At 45.1% G+C, this 14,884-nt stretch overlaps 1 protein-coding gene across 2 annotated transcripts in view; it reads left to right on the forward strand.

The window, feature by feature from the left end:
- The first annotated feature begins 8,500 nt into the window (after nt 1–8,500).
- LOC116353904 (calcium uniporter regulatory subunit MCUb, mitochondrial) overlaps nt 8,501–14,884 on the forward strand; it is a 41,069-nt gene continuing 34,685 nt past the window's right edge. The window contains exons 1-2 of one of the 2 annotated variants that reach the window (XM_031791585.1): nt 8,501–8,795; nt 12,771–12,849. In XM_031791585.1, coding sequence (XP_031647445.1) covers nt 8,691–8,795; nt 12,771–12,849 — 184 coding nt within the window. In that variant the 5' untranslated portion in view covers nt 8,501–8,690. The remainder of the gene's footprint in view (nt 8,796–12,770; nt 12,850–14,884) is intronic. The other variant, XM_031791586.1, reaches the window with a different exon arrangement.

Raw genomic sequence — 14,884 nt, forward strand, 5'->3', positions numbered from 1 at the left:
ATATTTTATCAAACAGTCCACTCCCTCCCTTCCCTCTTGTCCAATGTTCCCCTCAGTGGTTGCTGGTTTGAAACAAGAAACGCAATAATGTCCACAAATCGCCAACAAATACATGAGATTTTTTTTGCCAGATCAACAAGTGTTGACATCGATGTTCCCATAGCACTTCCACTTCCAACTAGCTGTTTTATTTCCACGGTGCAGTACGGATTTTGTGCCAACTTGTCACTCAATCATTAAAAAACTTTGTTGCTATTTTTATACAGGGACATAACTTCACCGACTGGAGTGGAAATCCTGTACACTTTGTGAAACAAAAGGGGACTAACCCTACGCCCATTAAAACCTCTATTCCACTATCTAACCCTACGCCCATTAAAACCTCTATTCCACTATCTAACCCTACGCCCATTAAAACCTCTATTCCACTATCTAACCCTACGCCCATTAAAACCTCTATTCCACTATCTAACCCTACGCACATTAAAACCTCTATTCCACTATCTAACCCTACGCACATTAAAACCTCTATTCCACTATCTAACCCTACGCCCATTAAAACCTCTATTCCACTATCTAACCCTACGCCCATTAAAACCTATATTCCACTATCTAACCCTACGCCCATTAAAACCTCTATTCCACTATCTAACCCTACGCCCATTAAAACCTCTATTCCACTATCTAACCCTACGCCCATTAAAACCTCTATTCCACTATCTAACCCTACGCCCATTAAAACCTCTATTCCACTATCTAACCCTACGCCCATTAAAACCTCTATTCCACTATCTAACCCTACGCACATTAAAACCTCTATTCCACTATCTAACCCTACGCCCATTAAAACCTCTATTCCACTATCTAACCCTACGCCCATTAAAACCTCTATTCCACTATCTAACCCTACGCACATTAAAACCTCTATTCCACTATCTAACCCTACGCCCATTAAAACCTCTATTCCACTATCTAACCCTACGCCCATTAAAACCTATTATCCAATATCTAACCCTACGCCCATTAAAACCTCACCACTATTCCACTACATGACCCTATCTGATCCTGCAGCAGGCCCGGCAGCCTGGGAGAACGGGACACTATCGTTCATCACACCTTGTATCACTTCTGCAGTAAAATCTCATAACCCAAGGAGTTCTCTGCAGCTACCACCACAACATCTACAGTGCCTTGCGAAAGTATTCGGCCCCCTTGAACTTTGCGACCTTTTGCCACATCTCAGGCTTCAAACATAAAGATATAAAACTGTATTTTTTTGTGAAGAATCAACAACAAGTGGGACACAATCATGAAGTGGAACGACATTTATTGGATATTTCAAACTTTTTTAACAAATCAAAAACTGAAAAATTGGGCGTGCAAAATTATTCAGCCCCCTTAAGTTAATACTTTGTAGCGCCACCTTTTGCTGCGATTACAGCTGTAAGTCGCTTGGGGTATGTCTCTATCAGTTTTGCACATCGAGAGACTGAAATTTTTTCCCATTCCTCCTTGCAAAACAGCTCGAGCTCAGTGAGGTTGGATGGTGAGCAACTGCTGTACAGTTGATAACCATGGCTATGAACGCTAGGAAACCAACCTTACTGAAACACATATCGTTATCTGATCCCTCTGTTTCGGACATGGATCTACTACTCACAGGGATCCTCTCAGAATCCTTCACCCTTGACCCATCCTCCTCTACTTTCTTCACTGCTTCAGCATACGACACCTTCTGCACTACTCTGACTCTAGCCACCTCAACCTGCCTCTCTCGCACCGGACACTTCCGATCCCCAGCAACATGTGCACCCCTACAGTTGACACACAACGTTTTCCACCGAAACTACACATTTCTCTATCACATGTCCTCCTGCACACTTCCCCACATTTTGGAATCTCCCTCCTAACACACTGCTGTGACATGACCATACACTTGGCACCTGAAACACTGTAATGGGTTCAGCACAAAAGCTTGCTTAGAATAACTGATATATCCTTACTTGACTTTGTTAGGTAAAGACTCGGAGTCAAAACTCAAAAGGACAGACAGTGTCTCCTCTGTTTCACCACAGGGTTTGCGTCATGCCAAACTGCAAGCGTCCCAAACACTGGGATTCTTCAACTTCAATTGATCCACCTCCACAAATAACGCTACCCCAAAAATCACTATTTTCAATGGTGCCCTGTTCCTAAGAGCAGAACAAGGAACAGAGTCGCGTAGCAGATCTCCTGCTCCCTCTGGGCGGAACAAAAAAAACATCACAAGTCCACTTGGGTTTACCTTCCACAGATTCAACAGTACCAACTTATTTTCTACCCAACCCGATACCATATATGGATCAGCCAAAATGGCCTGGATCCACTTTCTTCAAGAATCTCACTCCCACTGGGCCAAAATCATCTTCATCATTGGGGATGAGACTCTTCACCATACCTCCCTTCCAACTGAAGCACTAGGTTTGATTTGATTGACAGCTGCTGCGTTCCAATATTGTTCAAAAGCACCTCTCTCTCCTTTCCTTTCCTTTCGCAACTGGGACCGTTGTGAACCTTCCTAACTGTACCATTACGAACGAACACATGTTCACTGTTCATCAAGGACGTTAGACAGGTAAAGGATATTCGTTTTTATAAGAGTTGAGGCTGAAATGACGTGGTTTCCTTTCCTCGTTTCCTTGTCTCATTTGCTTCATCTGATCTCCATCTCATCTACTCTCCCCATCTTTCATCTCTCACTCCTGCCTCAGCCTCCTCCCTCCCTTTATCCAGTCCTCCCAGGGGCTGTGGAACCCCCAGCTAGCACATAACGTTCTCAGAACCATATGTTTCTTCGAGCTTGGTGAGAGCATGGTTGTCCTATGGTTATTTTGCATTGAACCTTCCCACAACCTTCTGGGAATGGTGCAGGATACCCAGCTAGCACATAATGTTCTGAGAACCATATTTTCGGAATTTCAGTACTTCAGCATAATGCTTCCTACAGGTTTCCTCATAGTTCTATTTAACGTCATGTAGTCATTGTTCAGACAACGTTATTCTGTGGGAATATCAGGACTTCAGCATAACGTTTTATGCAGGTTTCCTCATAATTCTATTTAACGTCACGTTCTCAGAACATTAAGAAAATGTTCTATAAAAAACACATTAGTAACGTTCAAAGAATGTTCAAAACAGTTAACCTAAGCTAGCAGTGTTAACGTTATATAATTATGTCAAATAACCAATATTTTCCATTCTCAGAAGTTAAAACCTCCCAGGAAACCTTTCAGGGAACCAGAGTAAAATGTTCTCAGAACCTCCCTGGAACCAGAGTAAAATGTTCTCAGAACCTCCCTGGAACCAGAGTAAAATGTTCTAAGAACCTCCCTGGAACCAGAGTAAAATGTTCTAAGAACCTCCCTGGAACCAGAGTAAAATGTTCTAAGAACCTCCCTGGAACCAGAGTAAAATGTTCTCAGAACCGCCCTGGAACCAGAGTAAAATGTTCTAAGAACCTCCCTGGAACCAGAGTAAAATGTTTTCAGAACCTCCCTGGAACCAGAGTAAAATGTTCTCAGAACCTCCCTGGAACCAGAGTAAAATGTTCTCAGAACCTCCCTGGAACCAGAGTAAAATGTTCTCAGAACCTCCCTGGAACCAGAGAAATGTTCTCAGAACCTCCCTGGAACCAGAGTAAAATGTTCTAAGAACCTCCCTACAGCCTAAAAATGTCCCAGAACGGACAGGAAACTTGTGCTTCGTTCCCAGAAGCAATGGGGAAACCAAACATGTACGTTCCCACAACTTCCAAGGAAAGAAATGTGCTAACTGGGCTCTGATCAGTCCTGGAGGGATCTATCTCCATCCCCCCCTTGGTCAGGGCAGGTTAAAGGGCTATGTGGGAGGCCAGAGGAAAGGTGTGTAGGGGTCTGCCTGCCCCTGGGGCTAGGCCTACAAGGACTGGGGAGGGATGTGAAGGGGTGAGTTGCCCTCTAGTCTTCACTGTGTTTTGGGTTTTATTCTGATTGACTACATTATTCCATTCTAATGTTCACCTTGTATAGACTGTTCACTGACGCTGATGGGGATATTAGGCTTTTAATGGCTTAAGCTACAATATTTAGACCTATCATCATCATCTTCCACCTGGTAATCAATCAATTACGATTTTAATTGTATTATTATACAAATAAACAGGACGTCATTATCAATATGTTTTCTTCTTATGAAACAGAATTGCATAATGTCAAAGATTTTAATGAGTTTCAGTTCATATAAGGAAATCAGTCAATTGAAAAACATTGATTGGGCCCTAATCTATGGATTTCACAGGACTGGGAATGTTCACATTCAATCCCATTAAAATTAGATGTATACAGATGTTCATAGAAAGAATATACACAGTTTAGAGATGATCACAGTTTAGAGATGATCACAGTTTAGAGATGATCACAGTTTAGAGATGATCACAGTTTAGAGATGATCACAGTTTAGAGATGATCGCAGTCAGAGATGATCACAGTTTAGAGATGATCACAGTTTAGAGATGATCGCAGTCAGAGATGATCACAGTCAGGGATGATCACAGTCAGAGATGATCGCAGTTTAGAGACGATCGCAGTTTAGAGATGATCACAGTCAGAGATGATCACAGTTTAGAGATGATCACAGTCAGAGATGATCGCAGTCAGAGATGATCACAGTTTAGAGATGATTGCAGTTTAGAGATGATCACAGTCAGAGATGATCACAGTCAAGAGATGATCACAGTTTAGAGACGATCGCAGTTAGATGATCCGAGGGTCTTTACACAAGGTGTTGTTCATATTTTCTCACCCTCCTCAACCCAGTTTGATCTAGATCAAGTAACACTGAAACATGCATGAGATCACCAGCTGTTCCGGACAACTGTGTAATCACTCTCTCCGTAGTCGATGTGTGTAAGACCTTTAAACAGGTCGCCTTTCACAAGGCTGCAGGGCCCGACGGATCATCAGGACGTGTACTGCGAGTATGCGCTGACCAACTGGCAGGTGTCTTCACTGACATTTTCAACCTCTCCCTGACCGAGTCTGTAATACCAACATGTTTCAAGCAGACCACCATAGTGCCTGTGCCCAAGGACACTAAGGTAACCTGATTAAATGACTACCGACCCGTCGCACTCACGTCTGTAACCTTGAAATGCTTTGAAAGGCAGGTCATGGCTCACCTCAACACCATTGTCCCAGAAACCCTAGACCCACTCCAATTTGCATACCGCCCCAACAGATCCACAGATGACGCAGTCTCTATTACACTGCACTCTGCCCTTTCACACCTGGACAAAAGGAACACCTATGTGAGAATGCTATTCATTGACTACAGCTCAGCGTTCAACACCATAGTTCCCACAAAGCTCATCACTAATCTAAGGATGCTGGGACTAAACACGTCCCTCTGCAACTGGATCCTGGACATCCTGCTGCTGCTCTCTGTTATTATTTATGCATAGTCACTTTAATAACTCTACCTACATGTACATATTACCTCAACTACCTTGACACCGGTGTCCCTGCACATTGACTCTGTACCAGTACCCCCTGTATATAGCCTCCACATTGACTCTGTACCGGTACCCCCTGTTTATAGCCTCCACATTGACTCTGTACTGGTACCCCCTGTATATAGCCTCCACATTGACTCTGTACCGGTACCCCCTGTTTATAGCCTCCACATTGACTCTGTACTGGTACCCCCTGTTTATAGTCTCCACATTGACTCTGTACCGGTACCCCCTGTTTATAGCCTCCACATTGACTCTGTACTGGTACCCCCTGTTTATAGTCTCCACATTGACTCTGTACCGGTACCCCCTGTATATAGCCTCCACATTGACTCTGTACCGGTACCCCCTGTATATAGCCTCCACATTGACTCTGTACAGTAATACCCTGTATATAGCCTCCACATTGACTCTGTACCGTAATATCCTGTATATAGCCTCCACATTGACTCTGTACCGTAGCACCCTGTATATAGCCTCCACATTGACTCTGTACCGTAATACCCTGTATATAGCCTCCACATTGACTCTGTACCGTAATACCCTGTATATAGCCTCCACATTGACTCTGTACCGTAATACCCTGTATATAGCCTCCACATTGACTCTGTACCAGTACCCCCTGTATATAGCCTCCACATTGACTCTGTACCGGTACCCCCTGTATATAGCCTCCACATTGACTCTGTACCAGTACCCCCTGTATATAGCCTCCACATTGACTCTGTACCAGTACCCCCTGTATATAGCCTCCACATTGACTCTGTACCAGTACCCCCTGTATATAGCCTCCACATTGACTCTGTACCATAATACCCTGTATATAGCCTCCACATTGACTCTGTACCGGTACACCCTGTATATAGCCTCCACATTGACTCTGTACCGGTACCCCCTGTTTATAGCCTCCACATTGACTCTGTACTGGTACCCCCTGTATATAGCCTCCACATTGACTCTGTACCGGTACCCCCTGTTTATAGCCTCCACATTGACTCTGTACTGGTACCCCCTGTTTATAGTCTCCACATTGACTCTGTACCGGTACCCCCTGTATATAGCCTCCACATTGACTCTGTACCGGTACCCCCTGTTTATAGCCTCCACATTGACTCTGTACTGGTACCCCCTGTTTATAGTCTCCACATTGACTCTGTACCGGTACCCCCTGTATATAGCCTCCACATCGACTCTGTACCGGTACCCCCTGTATATAGCCTCCACATTGACTCTGTACCAGTACCCCCTGTATATAGCCTCCACATTGACTCTGTACAGTAATACCCTGTATATAGCCTCCACATCGACTCTGTACCGGTACCCCCTGTATATAGCCTCCACATTGACTCTGTACCAGTACCCCCTGTATATAGCCTCCACATTGACTCTGTACAGTAATACCCTGTATATAGCCTCCACATTGACTCTGTACCGTTACTCTGTACTGGTACCCCCTGTATATAGCCTCCACATTGACTCTGTACCGGTACCCCCTGTATATATCTCTTACTTTTTGGGGGATTTTCTTAAAACTGCATAGTTGGTTAAGGAGCTTGTAAGTAAGCGTTTCACTAAGAGCTACACCTATTCAGCGTGACAAATACATGTGACAAATACAAATTGATTTTATTTAAAAAAGGCCACCTAAACCAGTTTGATCTAGTTCTATTAAAGGTACCCTCTAGATAAACCAGTTTGATCTAGTTCTATTAAAGGCACCCTCTAGATAAACCAGTTTGATCTAGTTCTATTAAAGGCACCCTCTAGATAAACCAGTTTGATCTAGTTCTATTCCTGATGGATTAATTGTTTATTTTTCTGCTTAAAGGGTAAGTATAATTTTCCCCCCCAAAAATCAATTTATTCATAAACTCTTTTCACCAAAGAATTTCGTTTATTTAGTTCCTTCCTCCGTTTTAAAGGCGAGATCTCACATTGAATTTAAATCATTCCCAGTTACTCCCATGCATTGGTTCTATATTATTGGAATGAAACCAGTCCCTCATTTAAGTTCTAGATGCTCTCAGACTGGATCATTTGGGATTTAATTATTACGTTTCCAGTATCCTCGCATGCTACTGGATTTTTCAGAGTTTTCTAACTTGATAATATAATATTATGATCCGTCATACTGTAAGGGGGGGGGGGGGAATAAGAAACAAATACGTTCTGGATCTGATCTCCGTTTGTATTAAAGAAACGCCATGTATCGATCACTGTCGGTTTGAATTAAAGAAACGCCATGTATCGATCACTGTCAGTTTGAATTAAAGAAACGCCATGTATCGATCACTGTCAGTTTGTATTAAAGAAACGCCATGTATCAATCACTGTCAGTTTGTATTAAAGAAACGCCATGTATCGATCACTGTCAGTTTGAATTAAAGAAGCGCCATGTATCGATCACTGTCAGTTTGAATTAAAGAAACGCCATGTATCGATCACTGTCAGTTTGAATTAAAGAAACGCCATGTATCGATCACTGTCAGTTTGAATTAAAGAAGCGCCATGAATCGATCACTGTCAGTTTGAATTAAAGAAGCGCCATGTATCGATCACTGTCAGTTTGAATTAAAGAAACGCCATGTATCGATCACTGTCAGTTTATATTAAAGAAACGCCATGTATCGATCACTGTCAGTTTACTGCAAAATATATAGATATCACTTTTCTGAAATCTCGGCGCTATTTAAATAAAAAAAAGTTAAAAGAGTTTTCAGGTATTTCATTAAAGTTTCCAGCTAATATAAGCCATGCATTTTGTATACATTTTGTATACTTGTTTTGCAGTTCCGTAAGTTTATCAGCAAGATCTGAAAAGAAAATCGTGTTTGAGGTGTGAAAATTGTAACCATACACATTGCATACAACAAAACCAGCATTATATAGTTTAGAAATCAATATAACCCACCTCCCATATTTGGAAGCGCAAAATCATTATCTACGTTCTGATTTATTGATTCACTTCAGACCTTATCGAACGTCACGTTCTACAGTAAACATTCCACCAATGAGAAGATCTGATTTGACACGGGAGGGAGAGGTGCGCCCTTCAGTGTATTCAACAGCGATGGAAGTTGTTTGTTTTTAAAGTTCCGTATAAACATAACCGGTTCGGTTTAATCGCGTTCGTTCGTTTTTACTTTGTCTCGTGTTTTTGACCATGATTTGGTTCGGTAGAGTTGCCAAACTTCACTACGGAGTTCTCCGCTGCTCGCTCTCCTCTGCCTCTGGAAAAAGTTCCAGCGCGATTCAAGTTCCCTACTTGGTGAGTTCTTATCAATAGGTTTATATCTTGCATGTTATACATAAATGCATACGGAATTATACACTTTGTGTATGTTATTGTGATACAGTAGACCTAGTATTCATAACCAAAGCTCTCTCTTTCTCCACTCCCCATTTCCCGCAGTCTTTTTGGAGAATCAGCTCGAATTAAATGTTAGCCCCATACCGTATACACAGAGTCAGCCCTGAACAAAGAGAACTGGAGCATGGGGATAAAAACCTGCTTTAACAAGAGTTTCCATTGTCTCAGAAGGTCAGACACTCCCTTCTCTCTCTTATTGATGAGAACGCGCGTCAAGTGTGCACAGTGAAGCGTGGGTGTGTAGGACGGTGGTGAATCATTTGTATGGAAGTGGAGCAGTCTTCAGTCTTGGAAAATTCACTGACAAAATGGAGTCAAAACTGGCACGAAAATAATCAGCTTCAGCTCAAGAGGAAACATGATATATTTTTTACTGCTTTCAGGAAGCTGATAGTGGCGACACCCATAAACAAGGCCAGGACACAGAAAGTTACGGCAGGGTTGCGGTTAGCCGGTAATAGCAGGCTTTTTGGACATTAAAAACATTGAAAAGCAGTGTCAATTCTCCAGGAGAAAATGTTTATTCCATTGTGAACTCGTGCTTTTGTTTTGCCGGAAATACATTTGACCGGTCGTGCTTGTCGTTCACTGGGTTAATCTGCATAATTTAGTGGAATTAAATTGGCACGTATTCCTTATGTATCAAACAGTATACGGAGCCTTTTGAGAGGAACATCTGTCAAACAGCGCTTTTATAAACCCAATCATTACGCAACAATTGTAAACGCAATCGTGTTAAAAAATATATATATATTTTTTAAATAAATATAAATATATATATATTTTTTTACCATGATTTAAAAATAGCTACTATTTTTATTTCTCAACTGGTAGTTGAAGCTTCCCAGGCTTCATCTGTGTCACCCACCACTTTGCAATGGCCTGGAGGCAGTTTTAAGACATACAGCTACTTAATAATGTAGCCTGTTAGAGCGTTGGACTAGTAACCGGAAGGTTGCAAGTTCAAACCCCCGAGCTGACAAGGTACAAATCTGTCGTTCTGCCCCTGAACAGGCAGTTAACCCACTGTTCCTAGGCCGTCATTGAAAATAAGAATTTGTTCTTAACTGACTTGCCTAGGTAAATAAAGGTCAAATATTTTTTAAATGTTTAAAACCTGAACGTTTCACTACATATTATGAGGCATGTTTTACCTTGCTATAAAGTAGCATAAAGGGCCCCCCTAGTGGCGCAGGGGTGTAAAGGCACTGCATCTCAGTGCTAGTGGCGTCACTACAGACCCTGGTTCAATCCTGGGCTGTATCACAACCGGTCGTGATCGGCAGACCCATAGGGCGGCTGCACAATTGGCGCAGCGTCATCCCGGTTAGGGTTTGGCCGGGATAGGCCGTCATTGCAAATAAGAATTTGTTCTTAACTGACTTGCCTAGTTATATTTAAAAGAGCCAAGGCAAAATCCGACCATATCGTTGGAGGAAATGATTTACTAATGACTTCAATACAGTATACCATTTACTAATGACTTCAATACAGTATACCATTTACTAATGACTTCAATACAGTATACCATTTACTAATGACTTCAATACAGTATACCATTTACTAATGACTTCAATACAGTATACATTTTCACAACATTTAACCACTAAACTATTGTTTATTTCTCTCATGTTCTATGAGATTAAGGAGACAGGTCACAGAGCAGTAAGGAGACAGGTCACAGCGCAGTAAGGAGACAGGTCACAGAGCAGTAAGGAGACAGGTCACAGAGCAGTAAGGAGACAGGTCACAGAGCAGTAAGGAGACAGGTCACAGAGCAGTAAGGAGACAGGTCACAGCGCAGTAAGGAGACAGGTCACAGCGCAGTAAGGAGACAGGTCACAGCGCAGTAAGGAGACAGGTCACAGCGCAGTAAGGAGACCGGTCACAGCGCAGTAAGGGGACAGGTCACAGCGCAGTAAGGAGACAGGTCACAGCGCAGTAAGGAGACAGGTCACAGCGCAGTAAGGAGACAGGTCACAGCGCAGTAAGGAGACAGGTCACAGCGCAGTAAGGAGACAGGTCACAGTGCAGTAAGGAGACAGGTCACAGAGCAGTAAGGAGACAGGTCACAGAGCAGTAAGGAGAAAGGTCACAGAGCAGTAAGGAGACAGGTCACAGAGCAGTAAGGAGACAGGTCACAGAGCAGTAAGGAGACAGGTCACAGAGCAGTAAGGAGACAGGTCACAGAGCAGTAAGGAGACAGGTCACAGCGCAGTAAGGAGACAGGTCACAGCGCGCAGTAAGGAGACAGGTCACAGCGCAGTAAGGAGACAGGTCACAGCGCAGTAAGGAGACAGGTCACAGCGCAGTAAGGAGACAGGTCACAGCGCAGTAAGGAGACAGGTCACAGCGCAGTAAGGAGACAGGTCACAGAGCAGTAAGGAGACAGGTCACAGTGCTCCGTAAGGAGACAGGTCACAGCGCAGTAAAGAGTCAGGTCATTCCATCCTTGACTTGTATGTTCTGTTAATATTAGTTACCAAAATGGGAAGGAGGGAGTGAAGGAGAGAGTGAGGGAGTGAAGGAGAGAGTGAGGGAGTGAAGGAGAGAGTGAGGGAGTTAAGGAGAGAGTGAGGGAGAGGAGGAGGGAGGGAAGGAGAGAGAGAGGGAGTTAAGGAGAGAGTGAGGGAGAGGAGGAGGGAGGGAAGGAGAGAGAGAGGGAGGGAAGGAGAGAGAGAGGGAGAGAGGGAGGGAGGGAAGGAGAGAGAGAGAGAGGGAAGGAGAGAGGGAGGGAAGGAGAGAGGGAGGGAAGGAGAGAGGGAGGGAGGGAGGGAGGGAAGGAGAGAGGGAGGGAGGGAGGGAAGGAGAGAGGGAGGGAGGGAGGGAAGGAGAGAGGGAGGGAGGGAAGGAGAGAGGGAGAGAGGGAGGGAGGGAGGGAAGGAGAGAGGGAGGGAGGGAGGGAAGGAGAGAGGGAGGGAGGGAAGGAGAGAGGGAGAGAGAGGGAGGGAGGGAAGGAGAGAGGGAGGGAGGGAAGGAGAGAGGGAGGGAGGGAAGGAGAGAGGGAGGGAGGGAGGGAAGGAGAGAGGGAAGGAGAGAGGGAAGGAGAGAGGGAAGGAGAGAGGGAGAGAGGGAGGGAGGGAGGGAAGGAGAGAGGGAGAGAGGGAGGGAGGGAGGGAAGGAGAGAGGGAGGGAGGGAAGGAGAGAGGGAGAGAGAGGGAGGGAGGGAAGGAGAGAGTGAGGGAGGGAAGGAGAGAGGGAGGGAGGGAAGGAGAGAGTGAAGGAGAGAGAGAGGGAGGTTGGCAGTGTGTTGGTATCCTAGTGACAGGTTGGCAGTGTGTTGGTATCCTAGTGACAGGTTGTCAATGTGTTGGTATCCTAGTGACAGGTTGGCAGTGTGTTGGTATCCTAGTGACAGGTTGGCAGTGTGTTGGTATCCTAGTGACAGGTTGGCAGTATGTTGGTATCCTAGTGACAGGTTGGCAGTGTGTTGGTATCCTAGTGACAGGTTGGCAGTGTGTTGGTATCCTAGTGACAGGTTGGCAGTGTGTTGGTATCCTAGTGACAGGTTGGCAGTGTGTTGGTATCCTAGTGACAGGTTGTCAATGTGTTGGTATCCTAGTGACAGGTTGGCAGTGTGTTGGTATCCTAGTGACAGGTTGGCAGTGTGTTGGTATCCTAGTGACAGGTTGTCAATGTGTTGGTCTCCTAGTGACAGGTTGGCAGTGTGTTGGTATCCTAGTGACAGGTTGGCAGTGTGTTGGTATCCTAGTGACAGGTTGGCAGTGTGTTGGTATCCTAGTGACAGGTTGGCAGTGTGTTGGTATCCTAGTGACAGGTTGGCAGTATGTTGGTATCCTAGTGACAGGTTGGCAGTATGTTGGTATCCTAGTGACAGGATGGTAAATGTTTCTCTCTCTCTCTCTCCTCCAGTCCAGACAGTGGTGTAGATATGGGGCACCAAGACCAGTTCACTACTACAGCACCCTACCACCTGCCACAGGTAACTCAGGTAACACACAAACACACTGTTTTAAAAGTCTCTGTTTACTTGCCTACCTGTTTCATTTGGATCTACACAACTTTTTGAAATCCATCGCTTCTCACGTTAGATGACTGTCTTTCCTGTAGTTTTTAGTGTTGCCAACGTGCACGACACTAAACACTCTGGATGGGGTTGTCACACAGTAGAAGATTCTTCACTTTGGTCGTGAGGATTCTCCATGCCGCCACGCTTTCTCACAAAAAAAACTATGATGTGATGATTAGATTTGTTAGCGTGGCTATAAACGAGTTGTGGCTCAAACCCACCTCCATAAAAGTTCAAAAGTCAGACGTTCTTGACATACAGAGTTGAATTTTCCAGTCCAACGTTTTGTTGAATAACTTCAGAGCTGTAACGAATTTGACACTTCAGCTTCTGGCTCATCACTCCTGTTCCAGGGGACTTCTGGGTAATGCTAAACATAGGTCATCATCCTCATCTCACTGGCTTCTTCCCTGACCAGCTCTCATTGGCTGAATGCCGTTCTCAGAACTTGTCTTGGCACATCTCACACTACAAGAACATTGCCGGTTTTGTAGAAAACATCGGGACGTCCGGGACTCGAAGACGGGATCGGTAGCGCTCCTATTGCGTCTCTGACTCACAATAAACGGCTGTGCGTCCCGAGTCGCCAACGACATGGGGATTTTGTCTCCGATCTCAAAAGCTTGTCCGGATTGTCCCGGTTTTGCGGCTGTCTACATTCCTGCTGTTTAAATCTGACCTGAAACCTGCCCTGTCTGGAACTGTGTTGCTACCAAAGATAAAGGTGGGAGTACTGGAGAGGACAGTGGTGTTGTTACCAAGGTGGGAGTACTGGAGAGGACAGTGGTGTTGTTACCAAGGTGGGAGTACTGGAGAGGACAGTGGTGTTGTTACCAAGGTGGGAGTACTGGAGAGGACAGTGGTGTTGTTACCAAGGTGGGAGTACTGGAAAGGACAGTGGTGTTGTTACCAAGGTGGGAGTACTGGAGAGGACAGTGGTGTTGTTACCAAGGTGGGAGTACTGGAGAGGACAGTGGTGTTGTTACCAAGGTGGGAGTAATGGAGAGGACAGTGGTGTTTCTACCAAGGTGGGAGTACTGGAGAGGACAGTGGTGTTGTTAGCAAGGTGGGAGTACTGGAGAGGACAGTGGTGTTGTTACCAAGGTGGGAGTAATGGAGAGGACAGTGGTGTTGTTACCAAGGTGGGAGTAATGGAGAGGACAGTGGTGTTATTACCAAGGTGGGAGTAATGGAGAGGACAGTGGTGTTTCTACCAAGGTGGGAGTACTGGAGAGGACAGTGGTGTTGTTACCAAGGTGGGAGTACTGGAGAGGACAGTGGTGTTGTTACCAAGGTGGGAGTAATGGAGAGGACAGTGGTGTTGTTACCAAGGTGGGAGTAATGGAGAGGACAGTGGTGTTATTACCAAGGTGGGAGTAATGGAGAGGGAGAGGAGGATATCAGACCTGAAGAACTGTCCTCCCAGGGAGAGGAGAATATCAGACCTGAAGAACTGTCCTCCCAGGGAGAGGAGGATATCAGACCTGAAGAACTGTCCTCCCAGGGAGAGGAGGATATCAGACCTGAAGAACTGTCCTCCCAGGGAGAGGAGGATATCAGACCTGAAGAACTGTCCTCCCAGGGAGAGGAGGATATCAGACCTGAAGAACTGTCCTCCCAGGGAGAGGAGGATATCAGACCTGAAGAACTGTCCTCCCCAGGAGAGGAGGATATCAGATCTGAAGAACTGTCCTCCCCGGGAGAGGAGGATATCAGATCTGAAGAACTGTCCTCCCAGGGAGAGGAGGATATCAGACCTGAAGAACAGTCCTCCCAGGGAGAGGAGAATATCAGACCTGAAGAACTGTCCTCCCAGGGAGAGGAGAATATCAGACCTGAAGAACTGTCCTCCCAGGGAGAGGAGAATATCAAACCTGAACAACTGTTCTCCCAGGGAGAGGAGGATATCAGACCTGAAGAACAGTCCCTCCCAGGGAGAGGAGGATATCAGACCTGA

This window comes from Oncorhynchus kisutch, linkage group LG16 (assembly GCF_002021735.2).
Source record: "Oncorhynchus kisutch isolate 150728-3 linkage group LG16, Okis_V2, whole genome shotgun sequence".
Lineage (NCBI taxonomy): Eukaryota > Metazoa > Chordata > Actinopteri > Salmoniformes > Salmonidae > Oncorhynchus > Oncorhynchus kisutch.